This window comes from Filobasidium floriforme (genome assembly GCF_021052385.1).
Source record: "Filobasidium floriforme strain CBS 6241 chromosome Unknown HD553scaffold_3, whole genome shotgun sequence".
NCBI lineage: Eukaryota > Fungi > Basidiomycota > Tremellomycetes > Filobasidiales > Filobasidiaceae > Filobasidium > Filobasidium floriforme.
This window is the reverse complement of record NW_025763624.1, coordinates 528,352-544,296: the sequence shown is the minus strand read 5'-3', so window position 1 is coordinate 544,296 and position 15,945 is coordinate 528,352. Positions and strand designations below refer to the sequence as shown.

Genomic DNA, 15,945 nt, shown 5'->3' with positions numbered 1-15,945 from the left:
GACGGAAGAGAGATAGTGGGTGGTCAGATCACCCAGAAGGCACATGCTATTGTGCGGACAGGATTGCACCAAGAAAAGGCGGAGTTCTTCTTGACGGATTTGTGTGGGTACGCGGCGGTCCTCGGGATTACATGGTTACGACACCATAGCCCACACATCCAGTGGGATACAAATACAGTCACCTTCGCGGACGACTGTTTGAAGAAAGGATGCGTCAAGAAGGTAGAGGTAGTATGCTCCCCCGACGAGGTGGAGATAGAGACGCGGAATATCGATCCGCTGTCGAGAATGAAGGAGCCGATCACGGAGAATCTCGTGGTGGCTCAAATGCAGATGACGAGGGAGGATGAGGAGCGGGCCCGCAGGCCGGACCTGTGGGACTGGGACGTCAAGCCCACCGACTCGATTCAAAACGAACTCGATCCTCCCGAGTACATGGAGAAGTTGCGGGACGTTGTGCCGAAGAAGTACCATGAGTACCTCGGAGCGTTCTCCAAGACGAAGGCAGATTCGCTGCCTCCGAAGCGCTCGATCGATCATGCGATCGAGCTGAAGCCTGGAACAACTCCCACGTATGGGAAGTTGTACAACCATTCGCAGAAGGAGACGGACGCTCTCAAGGCGTGGTTGGCGGAGAACCAGGCGAAAGGGTTTATTCGACCCTCGAAATCCTCGTGTTCGAGTCCGGTACTGTTCGTACCGAAGAAAGGGGGCGAATTGAGGCTGTGTATTGATTACCGCCGCCTCAACGAAATTACCGAGAAGGACAGGACCCCCCTGCCGCTTATCTCGGAGACCTTAGATCGCCTACGGGGATCGAAGGTATACACGAAGATGGACCTGAGGGGAGCGTACAACCTCCTGAGGGTCAAAGAAGAGGATGTTTGGAAGACCGCGTTCACGACACGCTATGGTCTGTTCGAATGCCTCGTCATGCCATTTGGTTTGACAAACGCGCCGGCGACGTTCCAGCGCTGGATGAATCAGGTCTTCCAGGACATGTTAGACGTGTGTGTGGTCGTCTACTTAGACGACATATTGATTTACTCCGCCGATCAGGAGACACACGACGAGCACGTACGGGAAGTGCTGAGGAGGCTACAGGCGAATGGCCTGTACGCAAAGGCAGAGAAGTGTGAGTTCGACACGACGGCGACGGAGTTCTTGGGGTATGATATTGCCCCTACGGGGGTCAGCATGAACCCGTCGAAGGTGAAGTCGGTGTTGGAATGGGCGGCGCCTCGAAATATTCGAGGCCTGCAGTCGTTCTTGGGGTTCGCGAATTACTATCGCCGGTTCATACAGAACTACTCCAAGAAGATTCAAGGCATGACGGCCTTGACAAAGAAAGGGGTGAAGTACCACTGGCCGGAATCAGCGGATGCTGCCTTCAAGGAGTTGAAGAAGGCGTTCACCGAGGCGCCCATCCTCGCTCACTACGACGAGGAGCGCCAGGTGGTACTGGAGACGGACGCATCGTCAGGTGCGATGGGAGCGGTGATGTCGCAGGTAGGGGACGACGGGAAACTACATCCCGTGGCGTTCATGTCGAAGAGCCTTACGCCGGCTCAACGAAATTACGACGTACACGATCGCGAGCTGCTCGCCATCGTGTACTGCTGTCAGATATGGCGGCATTACCTGGACGGGAAGTTCCCGGTGAGGATCCTTACGGATCACAAGAACCTGGAATACTTCAAGAAGGACAAGATGTTGTCCCACCGACAAGCGAGATGGTCTCAGTTGCTGAACCAAATCTCGTACACGTTGGAGTACAAGCCGGGGACGGAGAACGGGAAGGCTGACGCGCTCAGCAGGAGAGAGGAGTTGATGGAGGAGACGGAGCCCAAGCAGGCAGAGACCCTGTTGCGCCCCGTTAATGCAGACGCGCTGGTGGTCAGCGCAGCGACGGTACAACCCCCGTTGCGGTTGTGCGGAACGATCCCCGTCATAGGGGATTGGTTCTTGAAAGCGTTGATCCCTGCGGGACAAGAAGATCCGGTCGCGAGAGACCTGATCAAGGGCGTCAAGGAGGGAACCTTGACGAATAGTCGGTACAGTCTGAGCCCGGGAGGCGCGCTCATGTACGACGGGCTGGTGTACGTTCCCGATGCGGGAAGCTTGAAGACGGAGCTCTTGAAGAGGCTCCATGATGGGAAGACCGCCGGACACTATGGGCGGGACAAGACGGAGGACCTGGTGAGTAGAGATTTCTACTGGCCGGGTATGAAGGCGTGGATTAGCCAGTACGTGGCTAGTTGCGACAAGTGCCAGAGGAATCGGAGGCCGAGGGCCAAACCAGTCGGCGAGCTGGCTCCCCTGAAAGCGGAGACGGAGCCCTACCAGTCGATCACGTGGGACCATATCACGGACCTACCTGAGTCGAGGGGTTCGAACGCGATCCTGGTGATCGTCGACCGCTTCAGCAAGCGGGCACATTTCGTGCCTTGTCGGAAGGACAACGACGCCAAGGTGTTGGCACAGATGTTCCTGCAGGAGTGGGTACGATTGCACGGGTTTCCCCGGCAGATCATCTCGGACAGGGGAACGCTGTTCACGTCGAGATTTTGGAGGGAGTTCTGTGAGTTGTCCGGTGTCGAGCCTAGTTATTCGACCGCCTTCCATCCCCAGACGGATGGTCAGACGGAGCGCAGTAACTCGACGCTCGAACAGTACCTGCGGACGTACGTCAATTACCAGCAGGACGACTGGACCGATTTGTTGCCCATGGCGGAGTTCGCCTACAACAATTCGAAGCACTCGGCGATCGGCATGTCGCCGTTCATGGCATCGGAAGGGCGGGAGCACGCCGTCGAACTCCCCATGCCTATCGCCAAGGATTCGGCTGTGGAGTCGATACAGGAGTACAGAGAGCGGATGAACAACATCTGGGAGTCTGTTAATGTCGCGCTGAGACAGGCCAGGGAGGATATGGCGAAGTACGCGAATCGGAAGCGTACGGCGGTACCGGATGAGGGGTACAATGTTGGCGACATGGTGATGTTGTCGTCGGCTCACGTCAATACCGTGAGGCCGAACAAGAAGTTGGAGTGGAAGACCTACGGCCCGTTCAAGATCACGGAGGTCGTAGGAGAAGGTCGCATGGCGCGACGTTTGGAATTGACACCGGGGATGCGTAGAATCCACCCGGTGTTTCATGTCTCGCTGCTCATCCCGTACAAGCCGAACGAGCTCCCTGGGAGAGCAGTGGACCCACCCCCTGAGCCAGAGGTGCTGGACACCGGGGATTTGGGGTGGGTGGTATCGGAAATCGTACACTCCAAAGAGTTGCGTTCAACGCGCGCCGGGCGTAGGACCCAGTACTACGTGCGCTTCGAGGGGTACGGGGACGAGCACAACGAGTGGGTTAGCCCCTCTGATTTCCACCACAACGACACGCTGGTGCTGGAATTCCATAAGCGACACCCTGAGTTGCCGGTACCGGGCCGCCAAGAGTACGGCGATGCTTGATGCGTTCGGAGCTCGCATCTAGGAGGGGGATCCTATTATAGGCGTCACGTGACGCGCGACCTACGGTGCGCGTCGCCTCGGGGTCTCGTTCGGAGACCCTCTCGGGGACTCTCTCGGAGACCTTTTAGGAGATGTTCTCGTAGACGTCTAACTAGTACCTTGTAGTAGTTAGACATCCGTTATTACATTGCTATGCCTACCGTTACCTTTCCCCAGTCCCGCGACCTTATTACACCAAGACCCGGCAGGTCGGCTGCCAGGCCTTATAGGCGTTCACCGAGGCGCCCATCCTCGCTCACTACGACGAGGAGCGCCAGGTGGTACTGGAGACGGACGCATCGTCAGGTGCGATGGGAGCGGTGATGTCGCAGGTAGGGGACGACGGGAAACTACATCCCGTGGCGTTCATGTCGAAGAGCCTTACGCCGGCTCAACGAAACTACGACGTACACGATCGCGAGCTGCTCGCCATCGTGTACTGCTGCCAGATATGGCGGCATTACCTGGACGGGAAGTTCCCGGTGAGGATCCTTACGGATCACAAGAACCTGGAGTACTTCAAGAAGGACAAGATGTTGTCCCACCGACAGGCGAGATGGTCTCAGTTGCTGAACCAAATCTCGTACACGTTGGAGTACAAGCCGGGGACAGAGAACGGGAAGGCTGACGCGCTCAGCAGGAGAGAGGAGTTGATGGAGGAGACGGAGCCCAAGCAGGCAGAGACCCTGTTGCGCCCCGTTAATGCAGACGCGCTGGTGGTCAGCGCAGCGACGGTACAACCCCCGTTGCGGTTGTGCGGAACGATCCCCGTCATAGGGGATTGGTTCTTGAAAGCGTTGATCCCTGCGGGACAAGAAGATCCGGTCGCGAGAGACCTGATCAAGGGCGTCAGGGAGGGAACCTTGACGAATAGTCGGTACAGTCTGAGCCCGGGAGGCGCGCTCATGTACGACGGGCTGGTGTACGTTCCCGATGCGGGAAGCTTGAAGACGGAGCTCTTGAAGAGGCTCCATGATGGGAAGACCGCCGGGCACTACGGGCGGGACAAGACGGAGGACCTGGTGAGTAGAGATTTCTACTGGCCGGGTATGAAGGCGTGGATTAGCCAGTACGTGGCTAGTTGCGACAAGTGCCAGAGGAATCGGAGGCCGAGGGCCAAACCAGTCGGTGAGCTGGCTCCCCTGAAGGCGGAGACGGAGCCCTACCAGTCGATCACGTGGGACCATATCACGGACCTACCTGAGTCGAAGGGTTCGAACGCGATCCTGGTGATCGTCGACCGCTTCAGCAAGCGGGCACATTTCGTGCCTTGTCGGAAGGACAACGACGCCAAGGTGTTGGCACAGATGTTCCTGCAGGAGTGGGTACGATTGCACGGGTTTCCCCGGCAGATCATCTCGGACAGGGGGACGCTGTTCACGTCGAGATTGTGGAGGGAGTTCTGCGAGTTGTCCGGTGTCGAGCCTAGTTACTCGACCGCCTTCCATCCCCAGACGGATGGTCAGACGGAGCGCAGTAATTCGACGCTCGAACAGTACCTGCGGACGTACGTCAATTACCAGCAGGACGACTGGACCGATTTATTGCCTATGGCGGAGTTCGCCTACAACAATTCGAAGCACTCGGCGATCGGCATGTCGCCGTTCATGGCGTCGGAAGGGCGGGAGCACGCCGTCGAACTCCCCATGCCTATCGCCAAGGATTCGGCTGTGGAGTCGATACAGGAGTACAGAGAGCGGATGAACAACATCTGGGAGTCTGTTAATGTCGCGCTGAGACAGGCCAGGGAGGATATGGCGAAGTACGCGAATCGGAAGCGTACGGCGGTACCGGATGAGGGGTACAATGTTGGCGACATGGTGATGTTGTCGTCGGCTCACGTCAATACCGTAAGGCCGAACAAGAAGTTGGAGTGGAAGACCTACGGCCCGTTCAAGATCACGGAGGTCGTAGGAGAAGGTCGCATGGCGCGACGTTTGGAATTAACACCGGGAATGCGCAGAATCCACCCGGTGTTTCATGTTTCGCTGCTCATCCCGTACAAGCCGAACGAGCTTCCTGGGAGAGCAGTGGACCCACCCCCTGAGCCAGAGGTGCTGGACACCGGGGATTTGGGGTGGGTAGTATCGGAAATCGTACACTCCAAGGAGTTGCGTTCAACGCGCGCCGGGCGTAGGACCCAGTACTACGTGCGCTTCGAGGGGTACGGGGACGAGCACAACGAGTGGGTTAACCCCTCGGATTTCCACCACAACGACACGCTGGTGCTGGAATTCCATAAGCGACACCCTGAGTTGCCGGTACCGGGCCGCCAAGAGTACGGCGATGCTTGATGCGTTCGGAGCTCGCATCTAGGAGGGGGATCCTATTATAAGCGTCACGTGACGCGCGACCTACGGTGCGCGTCGCCTCGGGGTCTCGTTCGGAGACCCTCTCGGAGACCCTCTCGGAGACCTTTTAGGAGATGTTCTCGTAGACGTCTAACTAGTACCTTGTAGTAGTTAGACATCCGTTATTACATCGCTATGCCTACCGTTACCTTTCCCCAGTCCCGCGACCTTATTACCTCAAGACCCGGCAGGTCGGCTGCCAGGCCTTATAACGACCCGGTGGCGAAAGAGCTCGTAGCGCAGCTCAAGGCGGGAACCTTGGCGAACGAGCGATACAGCTTGAGCCCCACTGGGGTTCTCCTGTACAACGGGTTGGTGTATGTCCCCAACGCAGGGAACATCAAGGTAGAGCTGATGAAGCGTCTACACGACGGGAAGGCCGCCGGCCATTGGGGGCGGGACAAAACCGTGGAGCTGACCAGTAGGGACTTCTACTGGCCTGGGATGGCGAAGTGGATCGGGGAGTACGTTGCTAGCTGCAGCATATGCCAGCGCAACCGGCGACCCCGAATGAAGCCTGTCGGCGAGCTAGCGCCGCTACCGGTACCAGCAGAGCCCTACGAGTCGATCACTTGGGATCACATCACGGACCTGCCCGAGTCGATGGGGTCCAACTCGATCCTGGTGATCGTCGACCGATTCAGCAAGCGGGCGCACTTTATCGCTTGTCGAAAGGATAACGACGCCACGTTCTTGGCGCGGCTGTTCCTCGACCGATGGGTGTGTTTGCATGGGTTCCCGAAGCAGATCATTTCAGATCGAGGTACGTTGTTTACCTCGCGCTTCTGGAAAGATCTGTGCCGCATGGCGAACGTGGAGAACAGCTACTCCACGGCGTTCCATCCGGAGACGGACGGGCAGACCGAGCGAAGTAACTCCACCTTGGAGCAATACTTGCGGTCGTACGTCAACTTCCTCCAGGACGACTGGGTGGAGTTACTCTCCATGGCGGAGTTTGCGTACAACAACGCGAAGCACTCTGCCATCGGGATGTCGCCATTCATGGCGTCCGAAGGAAGGGAACATACCTTCTCCCTACCGGTGCCCGGCACTAGGGAGGAGGCGGTCGAGTCGGCGGGAGAGTACCGAGACCGACTCGATGGGATCTACAAGTCGGTGAAGGAGGCGCTGGAGCAAGCGCGACAAGACATGGCGAAGTACGCAAATCGGAAGCGTACCGCCGTCCCTGACGAGGGCTACAACGTAGGAGACTTGGTGATGTTATCCACCAAGAACTTGACATCGGTGCGTCCCAGCCAGAAGCTCTCGATGAAGACGCTGGGGCCCTTCCCGATCACGGAGATCGTCGGCCAGAGCAAGATGGCGAGGAGGCTGGAACTCCCCGCGCAACTACGCCGGGTACATCCCGTTTTCCACGTGTCGTTGCTTATCCCCTATCGGGCCAACGAGCTGGAAGGAAGAGAGGTGGTTGAGCCACCTACCCCCGAAGTCCTCGACAACGGCGACTTGGGGTATGTTGTGTCCGAGATCGTACACTCGAAGGCGTTACGATCCGGAAGGTCCGGGAAGAAGACCCAATACCTGGTGCGATTCGAAGGGTACGGGGACGAGTCGAACGAGTGGGTCAGCCCCGCCGAGTTCGATCACGACGACAAGGTCGTCACGGCGTTCCACAAGCGCTACCCCCATCTACCGCAGCCCGGTCGACAAGAGTACGCCGACGCTTGATGCGTTCGGAGTCCGCATCTAGGAGGGGGATCCTGTTATAGCGGTCACGTGACGCGTCGGACGCGCCGTACGCGACTCCCGTATGCGACTCCCGTCGGGGGTACTTTTCGGTATTGTTATGTTGATGTAGAACTAGTACCTCTGTAATAGCTCTACATCCGTTATTACATTTAGATGCCTACCCGTACCTTGCCTCATTCCTGCGTCCCGTCAGCCTGTCCAGGGGGACCCCCGCCGGGGGCCGCTCCCGGGCCTTACAGTAGGTCTAAGCGTGTGTATTGTAGTAGAAGAGAGTAAGTTTGAAAGTAGGGGAAATCGCAAAATCGAGGGGGGGAGGGGGGGATATATATATGGGTTCAGGTTCTTAGCGAGAGTGGCAAATCGAGTCGAGTCGACAAGAACAAAGAGAACGAGTGAACAATGACGACTGTATCATTTCGCTACTCATGATGTCATGAGTAGCGAGTCGACAGGATGATTTCGGGGCCGAAATCCCCCAATTGCCAAATCGAGACGTTTGAGAAGCTCGATTTGTTACTTAGAACAATACGTTTCGCGTAGGTTCACATGAAACGTTCCTGATCGACGATCTGTATAGAACAAATTGGTCAGCCGAGTTACAGCGGAAACAAACCCCCTCCTGCTTACGCCAGAACAAGAACGATGTCAAACAGCTCGTCGAATTTAAGCGAGAAGGATCAGCGATAGAATAGTCACGAGAGCAGAATAACAATAGGAATTTCGCAGCACGTAAAGAACCTTTACTCGCCTACGCGAGGGGTCCTTTGACGCCATTGTTCTAGTAATAATACCCCCGAGACTGCGAGGAAGGTGCGATAGGAGCGGTAGATGGTCCAGCTTGCGGTTGATGGGGAAATTGCTGAGGAAACTGAGCGACCGATTGCCCAAAGTAAGGTGAAACTCCAAGCATTTGTTGCGGTTGAGATGACGCGTGGAAGAGTGGTTGCGGAAACATTTCACGCGGAACATTCCTGAAGACAGTCGCCGCAGGAATATTGCTCACGGGAGGCGTGGCCACACGAGCTTGTGTAGCTTTGATTCTGTCGGCAGCTTGTGAAGTCTTCAACAATTCACAAGTTCTCCTGTCATGACCAGTGTCGCCACAATGTTTGCAGTGTCTGGGTTCGGTCGCCTTTTTCCTCTCGGCTTTTTCCTTAGCCAACGCGCGTTGAGTTGCCAGCTCCGCGCCAGTATGCCAGCGACCTGATCTCGCGGAACTTCTGACGATTTCTTCCCCTGGAGCTAGTCCTCTGCGGATATCGGTATGAGTTCTCTTCCTCTTCTTGGCATGTCGTCTGTTATAATGCGGGCGGTGGACAGGCTCCTGAATAATCACAGCATCGGGAGACATCTCTCGGAGAATTTCCTGAGCATCTTGCCCGAGATATTCATTCACGGGCACGAGAGATGTGTTGGCCATTGCTGTGACAGCAATTTCGACCAGGGGATCTTCCACATAGTGGGTATAGAAGGTTCCCTCCGTGACATCCTTGATCACGAATTTTAGCGCCAGGACTTTTGCCTCGTCTTGCAACTGACGTTGTTGTTTGAGGTGCCAAAACGCGTGGATTTCTCCAGGGTCGATCAATGGTCGAATCTCTCCGGGAGATAAAGTCCTCTCGAAATCATGCTGGCAAACAAACCCCATAGTCGCTCGCATGCTTCCCTTGCAAGCAGGCAGAGGTTGACGTCGAAAGTCAGCGCTTTGCCATAGACGATATGCTCCCTCGAATATTTTCCACTGAGCTCGTAGGGCAATACGCCCCCTCAGCTAAATTCCAACAGAAATATAGCTCAGTAAACATTCCGACTGCTACAGACCAGGGTATTATGAACTCACTTCAACCATCGACAGGGGGAAATCGTTCTCGATTTTGATAGAATCGATTGAATGTTGTTTGAACAACACGCGATGTGTCGCCCGCATGTGTTTGGTCGCAGCATTTACTGCGGAGAAAAGATCCGCCTGCGCACCTTTGACAGTGTTCTTCAGCGCCCGATGAAAGGATTCAATGCGCGAGGTGGCTGTCTCCCCGAAATTTCGCGTCCGGGATAACGCGTGGGCTAAGAAAAATTCCCCTTGCTGCATCTGTTCCTGTACGTACAGCCAACAGAGCTTGGTCTCTTTCTTCGCCAAATATTTGAGGCTGAGCTGTTCATAGGCCTCGTCATAGGAGGATTTCGTGGGCCGCAACACCAGGAAATCGTACGACGCCTTCAACTCCTCGAAAATCTCCTTTGGCATCTTTGCCCTGAAATTCTTCACGAGGTTTTGAGCGAGGTGCCACCGACATAACTGCTGTCGCCATCGAGGGAACACTCGACTGATAGCATTCCTCAAGGCGGCACATTGATCCGTGAGGACAATTTCGGTGGGAAGATCCTCACAGAAATCCTTCAAACAATTCATCGCCCAGAAATATTCCTCCTCCGACTCTGTCGTCATGAAGCAGAGAGCGACCGTAAAGGATTTATTCGTCGGAGAACTTCCTACGATATGTAGTAGGGGCATGCCGTATTTATTCGTCTTGTAGGTCGCGTCCATATGAAGGACATAGCCGTAATATTTCGTGAGAATTATTGCGAGAGGGTTGGTGAAGAATAACCCTTGCAGTTCATCAAGGTCGTTCAGAAAGACCGCGTGGGGAATTCCCCTGCGGATCATTTCTCTCACGACCGCGTCGGCAGGAGTTCGACCGCTCATCGCTAGTTTTCTCTGGGCTGCTTTTAGATTGTAAATTTCCTGCAGTGACACAAAACAAGGCCTGTTTTCGTCCGCTGCAGTTCTGTGGAGAGTTTCCAGAACAGCACTCGGCGACGCATTATTCCCCAGAGCTGTCAGCGCCGAGGCTTTCTCTCTGGGCGTTAATTTTCGGTGCTGAGCGAAGGCAAAGGGGGAGGTGTCAATGTCGTGATTGTGCTCAAGATTTCTGATGGAAATTTTCCAGAGATCGTTGACGGTCGGAGTTTTGCTGACGTAAAGTTTCCAAAGGCAGCCCGTCTTCTTGGTGAAACCGTTTTCACCTTTCCCTCGCATTCGACCGCTCGCGTTGAGGTACTCGTGTGTGTTCCTGTGCTTTCCACTGCGAGTACAAACAACTGAGAAGTTGTTGGGCTTGCCTTGTTCCTTGCGGACAGCGAAACCTTGTTGCAGAGCGACGCTTTGAATCCTCCGCAATATTTCGGTCGCGTCGATTTCCCGAGCCCATCGTTCTAAGGTTTTCCACGGGCATAGCTCGGCGGGAGGAGGGGGGCTATGGGTGACTATCTCAGAGTCTTTCTCCTCTTCATCAGATGAATCATAATTATCTGAGGAAAGAAATCGTGCAAGGTCTCGCGACAGAGTCTCCATGATTGAATTTGTTCGACAGGAATATTGCTAAGAGACTATTACACGATAGTTGCCTGAGGTGTGTTGATGATGTCGCGTCGGTGGCCGTTTGGCTCACGTGATTCTTCCTCAGGAATATTTCTCACGTGATATTTCTCAGTTATTTCCACCCTGCCCCACTTTCGACCGCGCCCGTAAGATTCCGACCGCGTCCCGATCAGTTCTTAAGATTTCATCCGGGATCATGGTCGCTCGGAATCAAATCGGACGTCGCCTGCTTCCTGCCTCGATCAATCTCTTCGGCGTTGATTCATCAATCCTCATCAAATTCATCAAATCTGATCAAATCGCCCACGAACACGACGGTATCTGTCAACGATCAACGATCAACGATAGAAGTTCCACGTATCTAATTTACCTCGACACGTCACCAGATCACCAGCACAAGGCGAGCTAGCAGAATGGTAGCGATTCATCCCAGAACCAACGGGTACCGACTATTGGAACTTGCTGGACGTCAATCCAGGGCGTGTGGGCGAACGGAACATGGAGGTTGGAAGATCAAAGGACCCACCGCCGATCACGAGGGAGCAGGGACGCAGGGAAGAGGAAGAGGAAAAATGTTTTTTTCCCTCGCTCTTTCTTTTCTCGAACAGTCTCTCGTCAGCTCGTCATCCCTTGGGTCGCTCGCCCTTTCTTATCGCAACAAGGTCAGGTCGACCTCGAGATAAAGGACGAACACCTCGACTTTGAAACTCGCAGAGTCATGTCATAATCGACAAATCTCACGAACAGTAAAAGGACCTCTTGAGGTCTACTTCTACGTAGCAAGTCACCGACCATGGACCAACCACCCTACCCGGGACCTCCCAACCCTTCTTCGTACTCGTTTCCTACTTCTCAAGAACCCTTTTCGACGGCCCCGTTCGCGAGCATCCTCGGTCACCTTCCACTCCAGTACCAACATCACCAACAGTATCCACAGCATCAGCGACAGCATGTACATTCGACACGAGTGCATGTGCAAGCCATGAAGCGACCCGAGATCTATCAAGATACGTCCCGCTACGTGCTGGAAAGGATGGAGGTGGTAGGGGCAGGAGTAGGAAGCAGGGAGGATGGAGCGAAATCCAGGTTCTCGATAGGGTACTACGGAGACCACCCGGCTGTATACGCTTCTCGAACTCCAGGATCGATCTTCAATCCGGATCCGACCCCGGCTTCGAACTCTAACGCAGACCAGAACGTGGACATGGAGATGTACCAAAGGCATGCCAGGCCAAAGATGAAGACGCAAGCATATCCACAACTGGCTCATTCAAGACCACAACCTCAGCCTGTCCTCATGCCTCATCAAGCCCCTTCCCAGGCTTTGTCGGTTGCGACGAACTTTGCGGAATGGGCTAGGAACTTGCCCTCCCCGCCGCCTTGGACACGTCAAACTGCTGCTGCTGCTGGTGGTACGGGAAGCAGCGAGTCGGGTGACGGCTTGAGAGAGGACGGACGATGGAATCATAGCGGCGAGAACGGCAATGGCAATGACAATGTTGCCGCCTATGCCATCACCGAAGCTGGAGTACAGGCCGGGATGCAGGTTGAGAATCGACAAGGTTCTGCCCGTAGGAAGGCCGGCTCCGACGCTGCACCGGGGTTTTACGCATTCCCCGGTGATACCTCTACCTACAGCTTTGCACATCCGAATGCGACGAGAGCCGGAACTCGAACTTCCACCCCAGCACCGGCTCTCGACCTCCTCGCTCAGATCTCGACCTCGACCCTTCCAGGATACTCGAATCTCCTCTCGTCGCAACCTCTATCCACTCAAACCCCTTCCATCATCTTCTGCAGATGTCGCGAGGGAACTGGATCGAACCAGGTCGATGCCTCTACCTGCACGTGCTTGTCTGAGCAGGCTGGAGCGCCGGCGGTGATGGGGTTGATGACGACCGCCCCGCACCCTTCGGTCCATCTCAGTCATGCGTCCGCATTGAGTCCTGGCCATGGGCAGGTGCAACCGCAATTGCAGATGCAAACACGAACGCAAATGACAACGCCGAGGCTCTCGAACACTCAATCCAACCTGGTCGGATGGAACGACATGGGCGCTTCTACCTCTGCTACTGTCGCCATGCCTAGTATGATTGAGATGGAGTCGAGGTTCCAAGGTGGTTCAGCGCAATCGCAATTGCAGTCAATCCCGTCTGTCGGATCGACGCAGATTACGGCCTCGCGGATGGCCTCGGGCGTGAATATGGGAATAGGACAGGGTTTGGAGCTCGTTACCGGCTCTGGCCCAGGTACAGATTCGAATACAATCCCGAGCGCAGAGGTCAACGGCATTGTTGATGCTGCTTCTCAAGCGGAGAAGTGCTTGGATCCGTTCCCACACGGGCTATATGGAGTGAAGAGTTGGAAGTCGAACGGTTCCGATTCCCAGAGTTTGGACCAGGTTCGCAGCATAAAGGACGCTTCGAGCGGGGTAGACGAGACATTTCTGTTGGGTAGTGGGAATGAGGCGATGGTCGTGAAACAGAGCAGCTTGCAGCGAAACGAGCCGCCGCGGGACAAGGGACGATCGAGAGCGAATCGTTCAGTGAGCTCGATGTCTCTCAAAGCCGACATCGGTTGGCCCGGAGAGGACGGGTTATCGACGCCCGTCCCGTATTATCAACTTGATGATCTCTTTCAAGATCAACCGCACGATTGGCAACGTCAATTGTCCAGCCTCGATACAGGCAAGGATACAGGCAAGCTGATGCCCTCGACGAGCGCATCTACGCCGGGCTGCAACTCGGGTCAGTCTGCCATGGCAACCCCTGCGGCCAGCTGCTCTGGTACGAGCGCATTGTCCGGCTGGAACCAGAACCCGAACGCGTCGATCTTGAGCCAGAAGTGGGACGACCCGGCCATGATCTACCAGCTGGATATGATCAAGACGAGCAAGGGCAAGGGCGAGAAGGTTTCGTTCGCGGGTGAGTCCACTCGAGGATCGGCTTTGAGCTGGAAAACAGCGTCTTCATACTCGTCTTTTGGCCTGTCTATGCTGTACAGATCTTTCCGCAGCATACATTCACCAACGCAGCGGTACGATGCAGACCGCACTTGCGGGCAGTTCGGTCTCTACACCCAACCTTGCGAATAGTGACCCGACTTTCAGCAGTTCTATCCCTGACGTCGTGAACAGACCACCTTCTATCTCAGCCGGTAGCACGGAAATAGGTGACTGGGCCGGACAGATCGACTATGGGGTTTACGCGCCTTCGACTTCGCAATACTCGGAACACGTGCCGACCTTGACAGATGGGTCGTCGGTCGAAACTTCTTGGTCCTGTTCGACACCTTGGGATGTGGGGAATACCGATGCGCTAGTTGCCCAGGCTGGCCCATTGGACGCCGACTTCGATGTATACAGCAGCGGGCTCTTGGATACCCGTGAGATGGAGGAGACAGATGACAACAAGGACATCGTGCTGCCGAAACTCAATGCGTCCCTATTGCCAATGAACGTCGGAACGCCTATGATGCTGTACAGAGGCGCAGACGCTATTGACGACGCTTCCTTCTGTCCTGTACCCGCTGCCTGGGATGCTAGCAACGCCGATGTCGCCGCTTATCACGAGTCATGCAAGGCAATGCCGAACGCTCTGCAGTCTGGGCAACCGGAAGACAAGGCGTCCAACATCCCAGACAGCTCTCCTGCCGTTGCTGTCAACCACAACAAGCCCAGTGGATCCGTTGCCCAAAACAACACTTCCAACAGCGAAGTCATTCCCGGCAAAGTCCTTGAGTGCGAGAATTGCAAGACGACCACCACGGCCCTGTGGGGCAAGGGTCCAGCCGATGAGGTCTTGTGCAACCTTTGCAGCGTGGCCTCTCAGTTGGTAAGCTTCTGAGGGATGATGCTGGCCATGTAAAGAATGTTCATGGCTGAAACGCTATCTCTAGCAGAAAGGGAAACGACGTGATGCCAAGTCAAAAGAGTTGCAGCGCAAGAACAAAGTTCTTCAAGGTAATTCCGATTCTGCTAGTCGTCGTATCTGAGATGGCGCTGACCTCGTCCCGCGGTGGCAGAAGAAGAATGTGGGCCTTCTGCGAACGGTGACTCTGCCCTCACTGACTCAGCTTTCGATGGCGCCATCTGCGAGGATCAGCAAGAGCCGCCAGCCGGAACAGATCCGAGCCGACAAGTCTTTTCCAGTACGTCGACACCCTCGAGCAGCAAGTTCTTGATTACGACTGTCAAAACCGGTCGGCCTGCTCGCATCGGTAACAGGCGCACAACCAAGCCTCCTGGTACCGGTAGACAGTCCCCCAGGGGAATCGACAAATCGTCGCGGAACGTTGTTCAAACCACTCCAGAGCTAGTATCTTCCCCCACTCCAACTACGTGCGATCAGCTCGCGCTGACGCCCACGTCAAACCCGGTGACAAAGAACTCCCCTATCACAACTCGCACCCGAGCTAAACGTACTCTTCCGGAGGATACGACACCTTCGAACGAACCTATTGCGCAGCCCAAGAAACAGAGGAAGAAGAAGGCGACGAAGCCGAAAAAATAGAAACAAGGCATGGCCTTCATCAACCCTTGCACCATGCCGTCAGGCAGCAAACAAAGCCGCAGAATAGAATGTTATATGGAACCCTTACGAACAATGACCGCTTTACGAGACCAAAAACACTTCAATACCTTACGATGTATGGCCGAGTATACGCTTTACGATGATATGCGGATCCTGACAGATATCGTTACTAACCGCCACCTGGACCATACGCCTTTTTGTACGGGGACATAGCCGTGCTTTTGTCAAGCAGTTCGCAAGCCACCATAGGCGTTCCTTCAAGGCCCTGACGCCTTCTGTTCTGGATAGGTGATGGGGAAACCTGAGCTCATCTCCTGTTTTGGGTATCCTCGGGATCTTTGCCGCAGTGTTGTGACATGAGTTTCGGATCGGATCGAGCTTCGTGCTACAAAAACGGCACAGACTGGCCAGATTGGTAACGGAAAAGATTTCTGCCCACGTCGCACCTACCCTACTGCAACAC

General features: G+C 55.2%; 1 protein-coding gene across 1 annotated transcript; it reads left to right on the top strand.

The window, feature by feature from the left end:
- Positions 1 to 11,256: 11,256 nt before the first annotated feature.
- On the top strand, positions 11,257 to 15,655 carry HD553DRAFT_305264 (uncharacterized protein). Its single transcript, XM_046179132.1, has 4 exons — positions 11,257 to 13,874; positions 13,954 to 14,783; positions 14,851 to 14,911; positions 14,974 to 15,655. Exons 1-4 carry the CDS (start codon positions 11,744 to 11,746, stop codon positions 15,459 to 15,461), a joined length of 3,510 nt encoding a protein of 1,169 aa, XP_046039189.1. The 5' UTR covers positions 11,257 to 11,743; the 3' UTR covers positions 15,462 to 15,655.
- Positions 15,656 to 15,945: the final 290 nt, after the last annotated feature.